This window comes from Symphodus melops (genome assembly GCF_947650265.1).
Source record: "Symphodus melops genome assembly, chromosome: 16".
Classification (NCBI taxonomy): Eukaryota; Metazoa; Chordata; class Actinopteri; order Labriformes; family Labridae; genus Symphodus; species Symphodus melops.
This window is the reverse complement of record NC_136706.1, coordinates 8951012-8964113: the sequence shown is the minus strand read 5'-3', so window position 1 is coordinate 8964113 and position 13102 is coordinate 8951012. Positions and strand designations below refer to the sequence as shown.

General features: G+C 41.2%; 1 protein-coding gene across 1 annotated transcript in view; it reads right to left on the bottom strand.

Annotated features, from left to right (window-relative positions):
- Positions 1 to 6: 6 nt before the first annotated feature.
- bmpr1bb (bone morphogenetic protein receptor, type IBb) overlaps positions 7 to 13102 on the bottom strand; it is a 50676-nt gene continuing 37580 nt past the window's right edge. The window contains exons 5-14 of the mRNA XM_079363635.1: positions 6273 to 6441; positions 5410 to 5512; positions 5014 to 5116; positions 3361 to 3457; positions 3123 to 3267; positions 2541 to 2733; positions 2118 to 2415; positions 1855 to 2030; positions 1644 to 1774; positions 7 to 622 (exon numbers count right to left, since the gene is read on the bottom strand). Of these exons, the coding sequence (XP_079219761.1) occupies positions 497 to 622; positions 1644 to 1774; positions 1855 to 2030; positions 2118 to 2415; positions 2541 to 2733; positions 3123 to 3267; positions 3361 to 3457; positions 5014 to 5116; positions 5410 to 5512; positions 6273 to 6441 (1541 nt within the window). The 3' untranslated portion in view covers positions 7 to 496. The remainder of the gene's footprint in view (positions 623 to 1643; positions 1775 to 1854; positions 2031 to 2117; positions 2416 to 2540; positions 2734 to 3122; positions 3268 to 3360; positions 3458 to 5013; positions 5117 to 5409; positions 5513 to 6272; positions 6442 to 13102) is intronic.

Genomic DNA, 13102 nt, shown 5'->3' with positions numbered 1-13102 from the left:
CGTGAGGTCACTGAGCAGGAATCAGACATTTCTTTGAATGGATGACAGTCATTATGAATAGAATTGAAATGAAGGCAGCTGGTGCAGTACAAAAAACTGCACATAGGATACTGCTGTATGGCTTTAAGCTGGAGCTTCCTCTGTTAGAACCAATCAGAGGTATTTCAGTCCTCCTCTCCTGCTATGAAAGGTCCCGGTCCTCCAGCCCACAGGGACAGTCTGGACCTGACTGACACTCAGCTTTCACAGAAAGCACAACTTGAACTCGTAGCTCAGACTTCAGCAGGGCAGACCTCCCCTGACATAATAAATCTTTTTTTTCTGGCTCTTCGTAGACCATTATCTCTCTGGGTCATCCTCCCTGTCTGTTTCCTTTGTCCTTCCGTTCACAACCTCTTTTTTTTTTTTCCCTTTCTTTTATTAGCCAGTGTAAGCGGCGCAGGGCCGATGGCAGTGAAAAGTCGGCGGTGATGAGAGCCTCTCTCTTGACTTCCTGTCACAGTTTGATGTCTTGGGACTCTAACATCTTCGCCAGGGTCTTCTTCACCCTCAGGGCTGTGAGGCGGGACGCCGGGTTGTGAGCCCAGCACTCTGACATCAGTTTCCCCATCTGCCTAAGACACTGATGACACACAGACACATATACATAAGAAAACAGCAGAACTGATTTATAAGTAGTTACTGTATATTCATTTATTTTTAATGATTCTATGTTCATCTGGATTTTACTGTTTGGGAAATACAACCATTCAAATCTGGGCTGTCTCGTAACCTGGTTAAATCTCATTAAACAGGGCTTAAAGAAAGCAGTTCTTTTGGTCTTGGCTGAGATGTAAAAATGACCCTACCTGTGTCAAAATGACCCGATTTTGATATGAGCTAAAAAAAGAAAAAAACAATAACACTGTAGTCTTAACAAATCAAAACTAGTTTAAATAAATACAGTACTTGGTATATTCAGTGACCTTGTTTTTTAACCTGTGGGTATTTGGTAAATTGACCCATGCACAAAGGTTGGAGTCTTCCAAGCGGGCGGCTCAAATCCTACCTGTCGCTCCTTCACCGCATGTCATTCCCTACTTCCCCTCATCCTGATTTCTGACTCTATCCACTGTCCTGTCTCTAAACAGAGGCATACTGAGCTACAAAATTAATCCTTGAAAACATATCCACCATTTCTAGGTCAAAGAGAAAGCCCCCAAAATATACAGTTCAATAACATAACACAGGTAGGGAGGCTTTTCATGTTTGATTTTTGGGTCAACATATATTTAAAAAAAGACATTGTGATTGCATTAAACTTCCATATGTTGGAGTGAGTGATTAAATTGATGGGGGGAAAAAAAGAACACTAAACTAAATAACTAAAAACCATAAATTGTCTTATTTCCATTGTTCTTTGGTTATTATGCTGAACTATTCAAATTAGTTTTTATAATACTTCTCGGGATTTGCCTCAAACTTGATGGTGTTCTTACCTGAACAGATTATTTCCACGAGGACGGTGCAGAAAACCTAAAGCTCATTTATCAAAACAACCTCAGGGCTTCTTCAAAGATTTAATACTGCTCTATAGAATACAATGTAATCACTTATTTACCATTTGAATGGTGGTAACAAATAAAACAAAACATTTTCTCTACCTCGTCACTGCTCCAGCGATTAGCAAATGAAGGTCTTTGTTTCTTTATGCACACGACTTCCCTCATGTCCTCATAGGAGGGATCAGTGGGCACCAGGTCGTAATAGGGCAGCTGATATTCCTCCACGATACCTTCAGAGAAACACAGGTGTACATGAGAGAGTGTAGAAGGACAAAGAAAGCATGCACATGTATCTTAAAAGTGTTCAAACCTCCAGATATGCAACGTCTGGCCATCTCCCAAACAATGAGGCCGAAACTATACATGTCAGCCATGATAAAGGACTGGAAGTAGCTCCTGTTTAGTGTTTCATCCAACACTTCAGGAGGCATGTAGCGTTTCGTACCCACTCTTAGGTTGGGAGGAATATCCACCTCATTGGTGTCACTAGAGCAGAGAGGAGGAACAGACGTGACATGAGTAATACAAGTTCAAAAATAATCCCAAACTAAAAGAGCCAAAGTCAAGTTGTACCTGTTAAACTTGACAGCGAGTCCAAGGTCTGCTATGCAGCACGAGCCGTTCTTTTTTACCAGGATGTTTTTGCTCTTCAGGTCTCGGTGTGCGATGGCCGGTTTGCCTTGTGTGCCGTAGATCTCGGTGTGCAGGTGACACAGGCCCGAGATGGACGAGTAGGCCAGTTTCAGCAGAGCTTTGATGTCTAACGTGTTGGACTTGAGGTAGTCGTATAAAGATCCATTCTCGTGGTAGTCTGTTATCAGGTACAGCTGAGTCCAGGAGCCTGTTCCTTTAATATCTGCTGCTATGAACCCTGGGAGTTTGGAGAAAAAAAAGGGGGGGAATTATTATTTGTGTGTTCACGTTCATATAAATACTACAGACTAAGACTTTTTGACTCTTAAGAAGTTGACACTCTCTCTCTCTGTGTGGCCTTACCCAGTATATTGTCGTGTCTCATTAGAAAGGTCTGATATATCTCTGTTTCTCTGAACCAGCTCTCTTCTTCTGTGGTGAAGAAGACTTTAACAGCCACTCTCTCTCCTCTCCACCTGCCCATCCACACCTCTCCGTATCGCCCTTTTCCGATCTGCTTCACCATCTGAATCTGCTTTGCGATGGTACGCTGCACCTGCAAACACGTGTGTGGAAAAAGAAACAATTATTAACCCTATTATCCCATTGGTCGGAGCTGAGCTGTGTCAGTATTATCATATAAAGTTAAACAGCTGTCAAAAGAAATTGTATTGAGATTAGATGATGTTTTTTTTGTGTTTTTCTGTTCAATATAGTTACAAAGATTTAAAAAGGTTCAAAACAATTGTGAGTAAAAAAATGGAACCCAGCATGTAACGACGTAGAAAAAAATGTAATGTTTCAATTTGAGTAGATTACTATACAGTAATATTTTTATAAAAAAAAAAAAAATCATAATAGCATTCAACTGTTTCTATCTATTTCCAAAAGTGTGATACAGTGTGGGGGTTTCATGAATGGAACTGTGCAATGATTTTGTCCTACCAGCAGAGGGAGTCCTGAGCCAGATCCAGACCCGATGCTGCGGGAGTGCTCGATCAGGTCCTTCAGGGACTCTCCTGGGGGGATGTAGGTCTCCTCCTGCTCCAGATCGATACTATAGCGTGGCTCCGACTCCTGACGTTTGTATCTGCCACGGGAAAGTGACGCATGGATTACCTACGTGCTCATCAAGAATTATGATGATTGTCGCGCGTGCATGAGAAGTCTGTGAGGTTGTTACCTGAAGTAGCAGAAGATAAGGATGAGGCCGAGGATGATACTGCAGACCGTGATTGAGATGAAGAGAGCCATGTACTGGATACTGCTGTCAACATAATCTGAAAGAAGAAGGACGTCTTTATATTTGCAATTTTTCAATTCTATTTTATATTGTGGTAATTGCTTCTCATAGTTGATCTTATTTAAGTACTTGGAATTCAAGCCTTTTTGTCCTTTCGCACCAATACACCAAGAGACATTCCTTGTACATGTAAATGTACTTGGCAATAAAACCAATTCTGATTCTGACAACGTACTAATGATATATAAGATTGATTTCATATATAATTGCTGTGATTTTAACCTCCTTAAATTGAATGATCATGCTCAAAAGGAGATTGAAAGGGTGCAAAATGTGAGCAAATGACGCCACTGTCAGATACTCATCAGTTCTCAATGATCTCCTCAAACATTTCCCTGATTTTCATTACGGGCAGGGACAAGCTCCTTCTCCTCTTCTTCCCTCTAACCCGCCCTGCCCCCACCGTAGCCTCCTCCTCCTCCTCCCACAGCGTGTGATCGATCACATCTCCTTCCTGAATCCAACAGATCAGCTGTCATTCTGACATCGCACCAGAAACCCCAGAGACCTCAGGCAGCTCTGGGACTCTAGCCTTTCTACTGTGCTTCTGCCAATCACACACCCACAAAAAAAAAATGGCAAATGAATACTGAACTACACACCAAAAAAGGAGGACTAAGAACTGCACGAATAGAAAACTGTCTTTTTATCTTTTTATCTCGTCCATTTTAAAATGTAAAAACAAAATATTTAACATTGGCGTGATCACGTCATGAGTATGGTGTTATCATTCATAAGATCTTATTAAATCATAAATCATTCTAAAGAGTCAATTTAAGGGCCTTTTGTTGAGGAAACTTTTGAAAAATGCAAACGTCCTAACTTTTATTTGACTGCAGTGATTTGTTACTTTTACACAGATTTGCTCTTGTGCACATTCTTCCTTTGAAATGAGATATAAACATTTCACTTTTTTCACATTTGATGACCTGAAAGCTTTTGTTTTCATGTACCTCTGTCTGACTTTCAGACTTTTCAGTAGCATCATTGTCACTCTCAGGAATAGTGGCCAACCCTACACAACTATATAAAAAGCAATACATTTATGATGCTGAGCGAATGCATAGTGGTGAGTTTATCCCAAAACGGGAGGGACAGAGTGAGAAAGAGTCAGTGTGTGTGTGTGTGTGTGTGTGTGTGTGTGTGTGTGTTGCGGAGTAACAGATGGACAGATACCTCACATCCGTCCCGAGGCAAGAAACTCAAGCAGGCCCCAGGGAGAGGCTGTCCTTTTCATTAGAGGGTGAGAGAACAAGCAGAGGCTGCTGGCTCTGTTTCACCTCTCTCTCTCTCTCTCTCTCTCTCTCTCTCTCTCCATGCCCTCCTGCATCAGCATGTGCCACTTCACTCCAGCATGGCGCTGTGGTTTGTAACAGTTTAAGCTGTCACTCCCCATCACCACCCAGCAAGGCCTGAACGAGCCTGCTCTAAAAGCCACTCAGGCTTTAAAGCCAGGCTGGATTTCAGTGTGTGAAAAGTGGTGCGATCAAATGTGTATGTGTGTATGTGTGTGTGTGTGAGTGTGTGTCTTACCTGATGTCACCAGCGGAGGAAGAGTCGGGTGCAAGTCTCTGTTGCAGTAGTCCTGATCTGTGCAACACTCGAGGGCTCTTCTGGAGCGTGCATTCCACGTGTCCTATAATCCAAATCAAAAATAAACATCAGACAATCTTCTACATTTCATTAAATGAGCAAACATTTACAGCTACAACCATTTCTACAGACAACAGTTCACAATAATCAAACGTTCCTTCTGTGTGTAAAGACAGCTGATCTACACAGGTCAGGTTTAAACGGTCTCATAAAAAGCAGTACTTAACCCTCATAAAGACTTAACAACAAGCTAACATAAGGACACACGCAGGGAAGTGTCCAGTGGTTTGTTCAGGAACAAAGACATACATGTAAAGAATTATACAGTTGACTTACTCTGCATTGAAACTCCGAGCCAGCGAGACCCAAACAACCCGTAGTGATCACTGCCAGACCCCCCTCCTCCTCCTCCACCATGGTGAAGCAGTAACCATCAGTCCTACCAGAATGCACAGACATCATCCCATGAGCGACCGTAGCCTGGGAGGCTTTTATTAATGAGCATATTATCAAGGCTTTCAAGGGTTTACTAAACATGACACCACAACCTTTCAAAATTCATTTCAAATCTATCAATTGTTTTTTGTCAAAAGTCAAAGAACTAAAGCTTTGTGCCTGACAGACTTTGTGTTAGGGCTGATTTAAAGGAGCACCAAATGTAGAGTGTAAAACTGTCGAAAAGTTGATGCAGCACAGACAAAGATTGAGTTTTTTTTTTTTTCTTCTTCACAGCTGTGTTGCAATTCAAAATAAAACGTTCAATAATCCCTGTTAGCTATTTAGCGAAATTCAGCCATTTATCGTGATTAAAATGTAATAATTTGAATGCACCAGTATTTGATTCGAAATGGTTATTAGACTGGACAAGTTATCATTTGCACCCTTTAAATATTATCTTCATAATATAATATTCATAAATCATATGCTCCTGTATTTCTGTAAAGTACATATACATTAGTATGAATACCTCTAATGCCCGCAGGCTGGCTAATGAAAGCGTTCCTGAGCCTCCGGAGGAGTAAGGGATCTCATTAAAGGAGGAAACTGAAGTAAACACTTTGGATCAGCTAATTAGATGTCTGAAAGAGAATTCCTCTGGATGATTTGTTGTGTTGTCTTTAAGCAGCTACAGTATGAGCTTAAGCGTTACTCGGACAGTCGGCATGTGAGCATTTGTTTCAGTGTGTGCTTCCCCATACATGCATGTGTTGTTGACGGAGTCTTCAGGGCAGTGGTGATAGCAGTGACACCACAGCATGTTCTGAGCCGGAGCTGTGGCCGTGCTGCTGCTGCTGCTGCTCTCCTCCACCCTCCGCGCCGATCCTCCCTTCCATCCATTCTTCAGCAGCATGGTGTCCAACATGTTGGCTTCACGGGGAGAAGAGAGAGAGAGAGAGAGAGAGAGAGAGAGAGAGAGAGAGAGAGAGAGAGAGAGGTGTTGCTGTTGTTGTTGTCTTGCATTGTGTTGATGCTTATGCCAATATTGTTCATTTAACATTCATGCCAATAAAGCTTTAAAGATTGAATCGAAATTGAAAATGAATGAGAGGAACTGAGAAACTCGGCTCAGCTTCACCGCCGACCAAAACATCTGGTTACTCCTTGAGCTCGAGCAGAGCCAAAGGAGTCAAACTTAAGTACACATACCTCAGGAAAATTAAAGAAGGAATAAATCAAACACAATTTCTGGTCCTTTTCAAATGGGGCTTTTGACTTACATAGAAAAAATACAAAAAAAAAAAAAAAAGCATCAGTCTGCATTGGCACCGTTACCATGGCGATGCAATCCACAGAAAGTGTGAGTATGTGCTACTGAAAGCTATCCTGCTGTTCTGGACCGAACTCAATGTACCTGCATGAAGCCTGCAACCAGAATAACATCGCTCAGCAGAAAGACGTCTTTGTGCTGTGTGCGTGTGTGTGTGTGTGTGTGTGTGTGTGTGTGTGTGTGTGTGTATTAATGTTAAGTAAGGGGAGAGTGCATAATAGTTTTCTGTCTGTGGCTACATTGTCGCATTATTCTTCAAGAGAAACTTTCACATTCATAGGGCTAATCTTCCTAGGCCTCATCTTTTTATTATCAATACATGCATACTAATCGTTAATGGATTCTATTAAAAATGACATTGCACCATGGATCCACCAAGCATTTTGAAACCACAACAACTTCCTGTGACCAGGCAGAAACCTCGAGCAGAACTCGACTCCGCCATCTCTATTTTCATCTGCACAGTGAACGACAGAGCCAAAACATCTGAGTCGAGCTGACTGCGCAGTTATACAGTGAGCGGGAAAAAAACATTATCACTCTGGACTGACTCACTCTTAGAAGAGTTCAACTTCACAGTTGCCACTGAACACCGAATCAGTCCGGGGCAGCTCTTTGGACACAAAAAGATGAAGTCGGTAAACGTGAGCCTCGAGCGATGCCACACTGTCAAAAGGAACTGTGTGTACACATAGAAGTATAGCAATGAAGCCAATTCAAAAAGGAAAACATTAAAGCTGAACATAACACTATCATATCAGTATGTAAAGCAGGGCTTCAACATTTATACTTGCAAGTAAATTCTAAGAATCCTCGATACTCATTCATCGCTTTATACCAGCAAAATAATCTGTCAAATAACCATATTTACAATTCAGAAAGATCTACACCATGTGAGAGCTTTTTGTCATCCGTAGCATCAAATTACCAAAGGTGCAAAGATGTATCAGTGTAGAATAAAACCAGTTCCGACAGCAGCTCGTCCCCGATGGCCTCTGTGGTTAGACAGCTGAACTGGACTGAGTCACAGTAGTCGGATTTCCTCCTCTCGCTCGCTCTTTGCTCTCTTTGTTATACATTCATTCTGTCTTGTTTACGTTAAACTACCAACCTTTCCGTGTAGCTTGTTGGCTGAGATATACACACGTGGATGTATTTGATTGGTTTGTTCACATTATTTTTCACCATTTTCTCAATCATTTAAACTATGTCTACCATCTGTTTCTGGATGACCCTGATGAGGGCCACAAGCCGGAATGTGCAGGTCGAATTTGTTAATAAAGTTGATCTTCCTACTACAAGCGTCTGTGGAGCTTTTTAACATCTTCAAGCCTTTCACTCTCCATGCTCTTATATATTAAACTGTGAGAACAAGCTATAAGCTATTCACTTGTTCCAGAATATTCAGAAAGCAGCCAAAACACCAAGACATCATGACATCTTATCCATCTATCATACTGTAAATCCATTCATAGAGAACAATGTTTCTGTATGCTGTTTTATATTTTCACTTGTTGGCAAATCTAAGCAATCAGAAAGCAAACCATGCACAGAAATGGGGGAACAAATTCCCCTCCCGAAGACTGCCTGATATTTTAAGTGTGTTTCGAACACAACCGTTCTCTAAGTGGTACACTGTGTGCTTCACAATGTGATCTGTGTTTCTGTCAGAGGGAAGTTTGAGGAGGTGTTCTCATCCTCCCTCACAGTGGCCTTGGTTTGTCTCTCAAATCTGAATTGCAAGTGTTCAAAAAAAAAAAAAAAAAAAAACACAGCAGGAACTTATCGTGGATTTGTCATGTTTTTAGATACACTCTGTCCACGTTAGCTTCGTTTTACTGAAACAGAAAACAGAGGGAGGTCACTCCAAGGTCAAATGTTTCGGGAAAGCTGACGTAAGGGAAGGAGGATTTGTGCTTTGGAGTAAAAAGCAACAGTTACATATACGGCAGCGAGACAAACTTCGGCCTTGAGGAGACGTCACACAATAATGAGCTGTCAGGCTCAAATCAGTTGGAGGACCGATAAAAAATAAATAAAAAAAATAAAAAAAACAGACGGCAGGTAGCTGGTGTTACTTTTCATTGCCTTCACATCATTAATGGACACTTAATATGTTGTCTCTTTTGTTAAACTTCGACAAACCATGTGATGCAGTCGAACGGAAGCAGTGCATTCTGGATCTCGCTCCTGCTGAATTTTAAGAGCCCCTCCTTTGCATGATAAGATAAGATCATCATTATTGATCTCTCATTGCTGGAAATGAACGTGATAAAGCTTAAATAACAATTAAATCTTGTCTTCACGTGCATTGCACTCTTAAAAATGTCCCACAGTTGTAGAGCAGACTTCTTAAAGACTCAGCCCTCTCGTTTTAAATACGACTCGTTCAGAATGTCATAAACTTTAAACTCACCAACATAATGTTTTACTTCTCCTCCAGGACACATGACCTTATAAATCATCTCTGTAAAATTTGAGGTATTAAAGACTGTCTTTCAAACGTTTCATTACATTTACATAAAACAAAACAGAGGCCATATTTGTTACACTTAGACAGTGATCTCGCGGCAGAGAACTCAAAGTTAATAAACCACATTTTTAAAAAAAGGTCAATATTGTAAAACGCCTTTTTTTTGTTTTTGTTTCTAATACTGATTCGATGAGACTCAGAAACGAGATCCAACACAGTTTCAAAAGATGTGGGCATATAAGATAACGACTGACAAATTTTTAAAACACAACCCTTTTTTACATTTGAACTCCTTGTAACACATACACACACACACACACACACACACACACACACAACACACAACAAACAGATTTGCTGTGTCAGCTAAGGGGCGCACTCAAGGTCACCCCGAAATGTGACCTGCATCCCCCGCACATTCCACAGGCTGATCGTCCACCTACATTACACACACTCGCACACACACACACACACACACACACACACACACACACACACACACACACACACACACACACATTAAAAAACGTTTTTATTCACACAAACACACACTGATTTGAAGCCATAAGAAGTTGCATAGTGAATGAATCAAGCTGGAGCAACCTTCATGCACAGCTCGTCATCATCAGTATCAGCTTCTTTGGGAGCCTCAGCAGCAGCTCTTCCAAATGACCCCTGTGTTTATGACCACAGCTCATGTTTTGTCTTTACGACTGCCTCGGTCATCTCTCTGCTGTGGTTACTAAATCTCAGCACAGTCTCCGACACTTCCTACGCGAACTGTGTGTCGTTGCAAACAGATCTTACCTATGTGTTGTATTTTCCAACACGCTGTCCTTCTTCTATTTCCTTAAGTGTGTGATGTGGTTAAACCAGCTTACAGTGTATCAATGAATGCAATAAAAGCTAGGGCATGATTATGATCGCATAAAATGTCAAAGCAAAATGTCAAATGTTATTTAAAATACATTAAACATTTTTAAAACAATGCCCCTACTTCATTTAAAGGTCCTGACTCTACTGGAACATGAGATTAAAGCTCCTGTGATGAGTTTTCAAGATGGTTAGGATACCCACTGAAATGAATCCTGATGCCTCTTCATGAGGAACAAAAGCAAACTGGACCATCAGCATAGGGATTCATTACTTCCATATAGTTGTTTTGAATGTCTTAAACAGCTGTTGTGGGGTAGGTGTCAGATCAGGATATCAGCAGCTAAAGTTCCTCAAAGGAGCTTTAAGTGTATGACGTTTTTAGGGCTGTCAGAACAACACGTTCCAATTTTACAAATGTCCTGTTGATTGATTGATTTAAAAGATGCATTAAAAAAAAAAAAAAGCCAAACAGCTGTCAACAGTGGTAAAGGAGAGAAAGGTGGACAACATTTCTCCAGCTTTTTTTTCAGTTAACCTGGTTGTTCCACTAAATCAGACTTCAGCCATTTAATCTGTGAAGCTGAGACCCTCACACAGACTGTTCGTCACAGCAGAGAGGAGCGCATGAGAGGAACGGGAGATAAGTTACTCCAGGTGGCCGTGATAAATAACCTCCTCAGAAGGAGACATCTTCTTGAATGTCTCCATGGTGCACTTTGACCCCGAGGGGGTCACAACCATCCTGCAAAGAGGCCATACATCCTCCTCCACCCCACCCCAGCACCGCACCCTCATCTCTCTTAACCCCCTACAGGCTTCAAAGGCCTCTGCCACACGAGACACTCGCATATGTGCACATATTGTACACACACCCGGACGTGTCTGAGGAGCACATTCCACACACACACACACACACACGCTCCTTCTTCTCTGCCGCAGAGCCAGCGTCAGGTCAGCTATTTCCAACGTGCAGCTTCCTGCAACCTGTTCCATGTTTACCGGCCGTGACCGGTCTGCTGCTCGGTTGAGGAATGTGATGGTCACTTTGAGGCTCCCACCACCCGCAGTAGCAGATTTATAGACAGCAGGAAGGTCTGCGCGTCTGCAGTAGACCCTGCACAACCACTCTGTGCCCCGACTCCAGCGTCAGGGATTCACACTGAGTGCAGAGAGAAAACTTTCCACAGCGGTGTGAATGCAGCAGAGAGATGCTATATCCACAACTAAAGACTCACTCACAGAAAGGCAAACACAGAGCAGACACATAGACCGACTGACCTTGGATGGATTACAATGAATTCCAAGCATTTAGCTTTGAGAATGATGAATTGATATTCATTAAACATACTGATACATTACAGAATCAAGTAGACAGTAAAAGGTTCAGAAATACATGAATTTCTGAACTATTGTTCTGAAATTGTTTCTTTTCCTCTATTAAGGTTATTGACATTCACAACCCCATTTTTATATTTCCTATCTTACAATACAAAATCAAATATGTTATTTATTGAACATCCTTGCAAATGCTATGTAACTGAGAGAAAGAAAAACAACATATTATTTCCCCAGTATATTAAACACAAAAGTAGTAGTCAACTCAATTGTAGTCCATTTTACACTGTAGGCAAAAAGAATGCTCACATTTCAACTATAAGCCATCATTAACATGATCTGTCAGGGACCATACATGTCACCATGTCAGAGCACACAAACATCTATTCCATAAGGATGGAAAGACGGATGGATCAGTGTTTATTAATTACTCTAGCAACCAAAACTACTCAAAATCTATCAATCTGACTTCATTATCCTGACAGTGGATCCTGTGATTACTAATACAGTGCATCCAATTTACCTGCCAAGTTTTGGAGCTGTGCAAAGTGCTTGTGCATTTAACACCTTTCCAACTTAAAAAACGAATTTGAATGAATTGAGACCGCCAAATATGCTGTATTTTTTTTTTTACGACTACAAAGCAGTCCAAACGAATCTGTGCAGAGCCGGATTATTTTCTTTAGTTTTGCTCACAAACACACACACAGGCACACACACACACACACACACACTGATGGACACAGAACAGGTGTGGATGTATGCATGTTTCACAAGACTAAAGGGAACTCTTGTTTTAAATCTCTGATTGTATTATTTGTATCTCTGACAATTTGCTAAGTTGTTGTGTTCAGCTCCGTTTGTATATCTCTGTTTGTTTATCTCATTGACGTTGTACAGATACTTTTTGGTAGGCCAGTTTTTGTTTTGTGTGTGTATGTGTGTGTGTGTGTGTGTGTGTGTGTGTGTGAGTGAGTGATTGAGTATGGAACTCATCACGACACAAAATCTCCATCTTATTTATTCTCACTTTCTCTGAAGTTAAAGATATTTTAAAGACTGTCTCTACCCACAGTGCCCATCATTTCACCTCGCTGCTCGTTTATCTATCCGTGTGGTCTGTACTTACTGGAAAACGGAACGAGACAGGGTCTAATGCTGGGCTCCATTACAGACACACAGTGAGAATGGGGCCATAACGCCGCCACAATATGTCATTTTACCCCACGATACCACGCAGCCAAAAACATGATGAAGCTTCCGTTTTTATCCAAGGATGATGAAGGTCTATTTGAGCCTACAAAACAAGCTGCTCCAAGTATATAAAGCAAATCGTTCTATTGTTATGTTTACAGTATGTGTCTCAATAACAAAATAAAATAATAAAAAAAACTACGGCATTATTGTTCACTGATGTTGTGAAAATTGCTGAGCTTCATTTTTTTCAAGTTGAGAACAGAGGTCGTCTGTTGAGTTCTCTCGGAAACCTGCAGGGCAAATATACTTAACATGAACAACACACACACACATACATACACACACACACACACACACACACATACATACACACATATGCC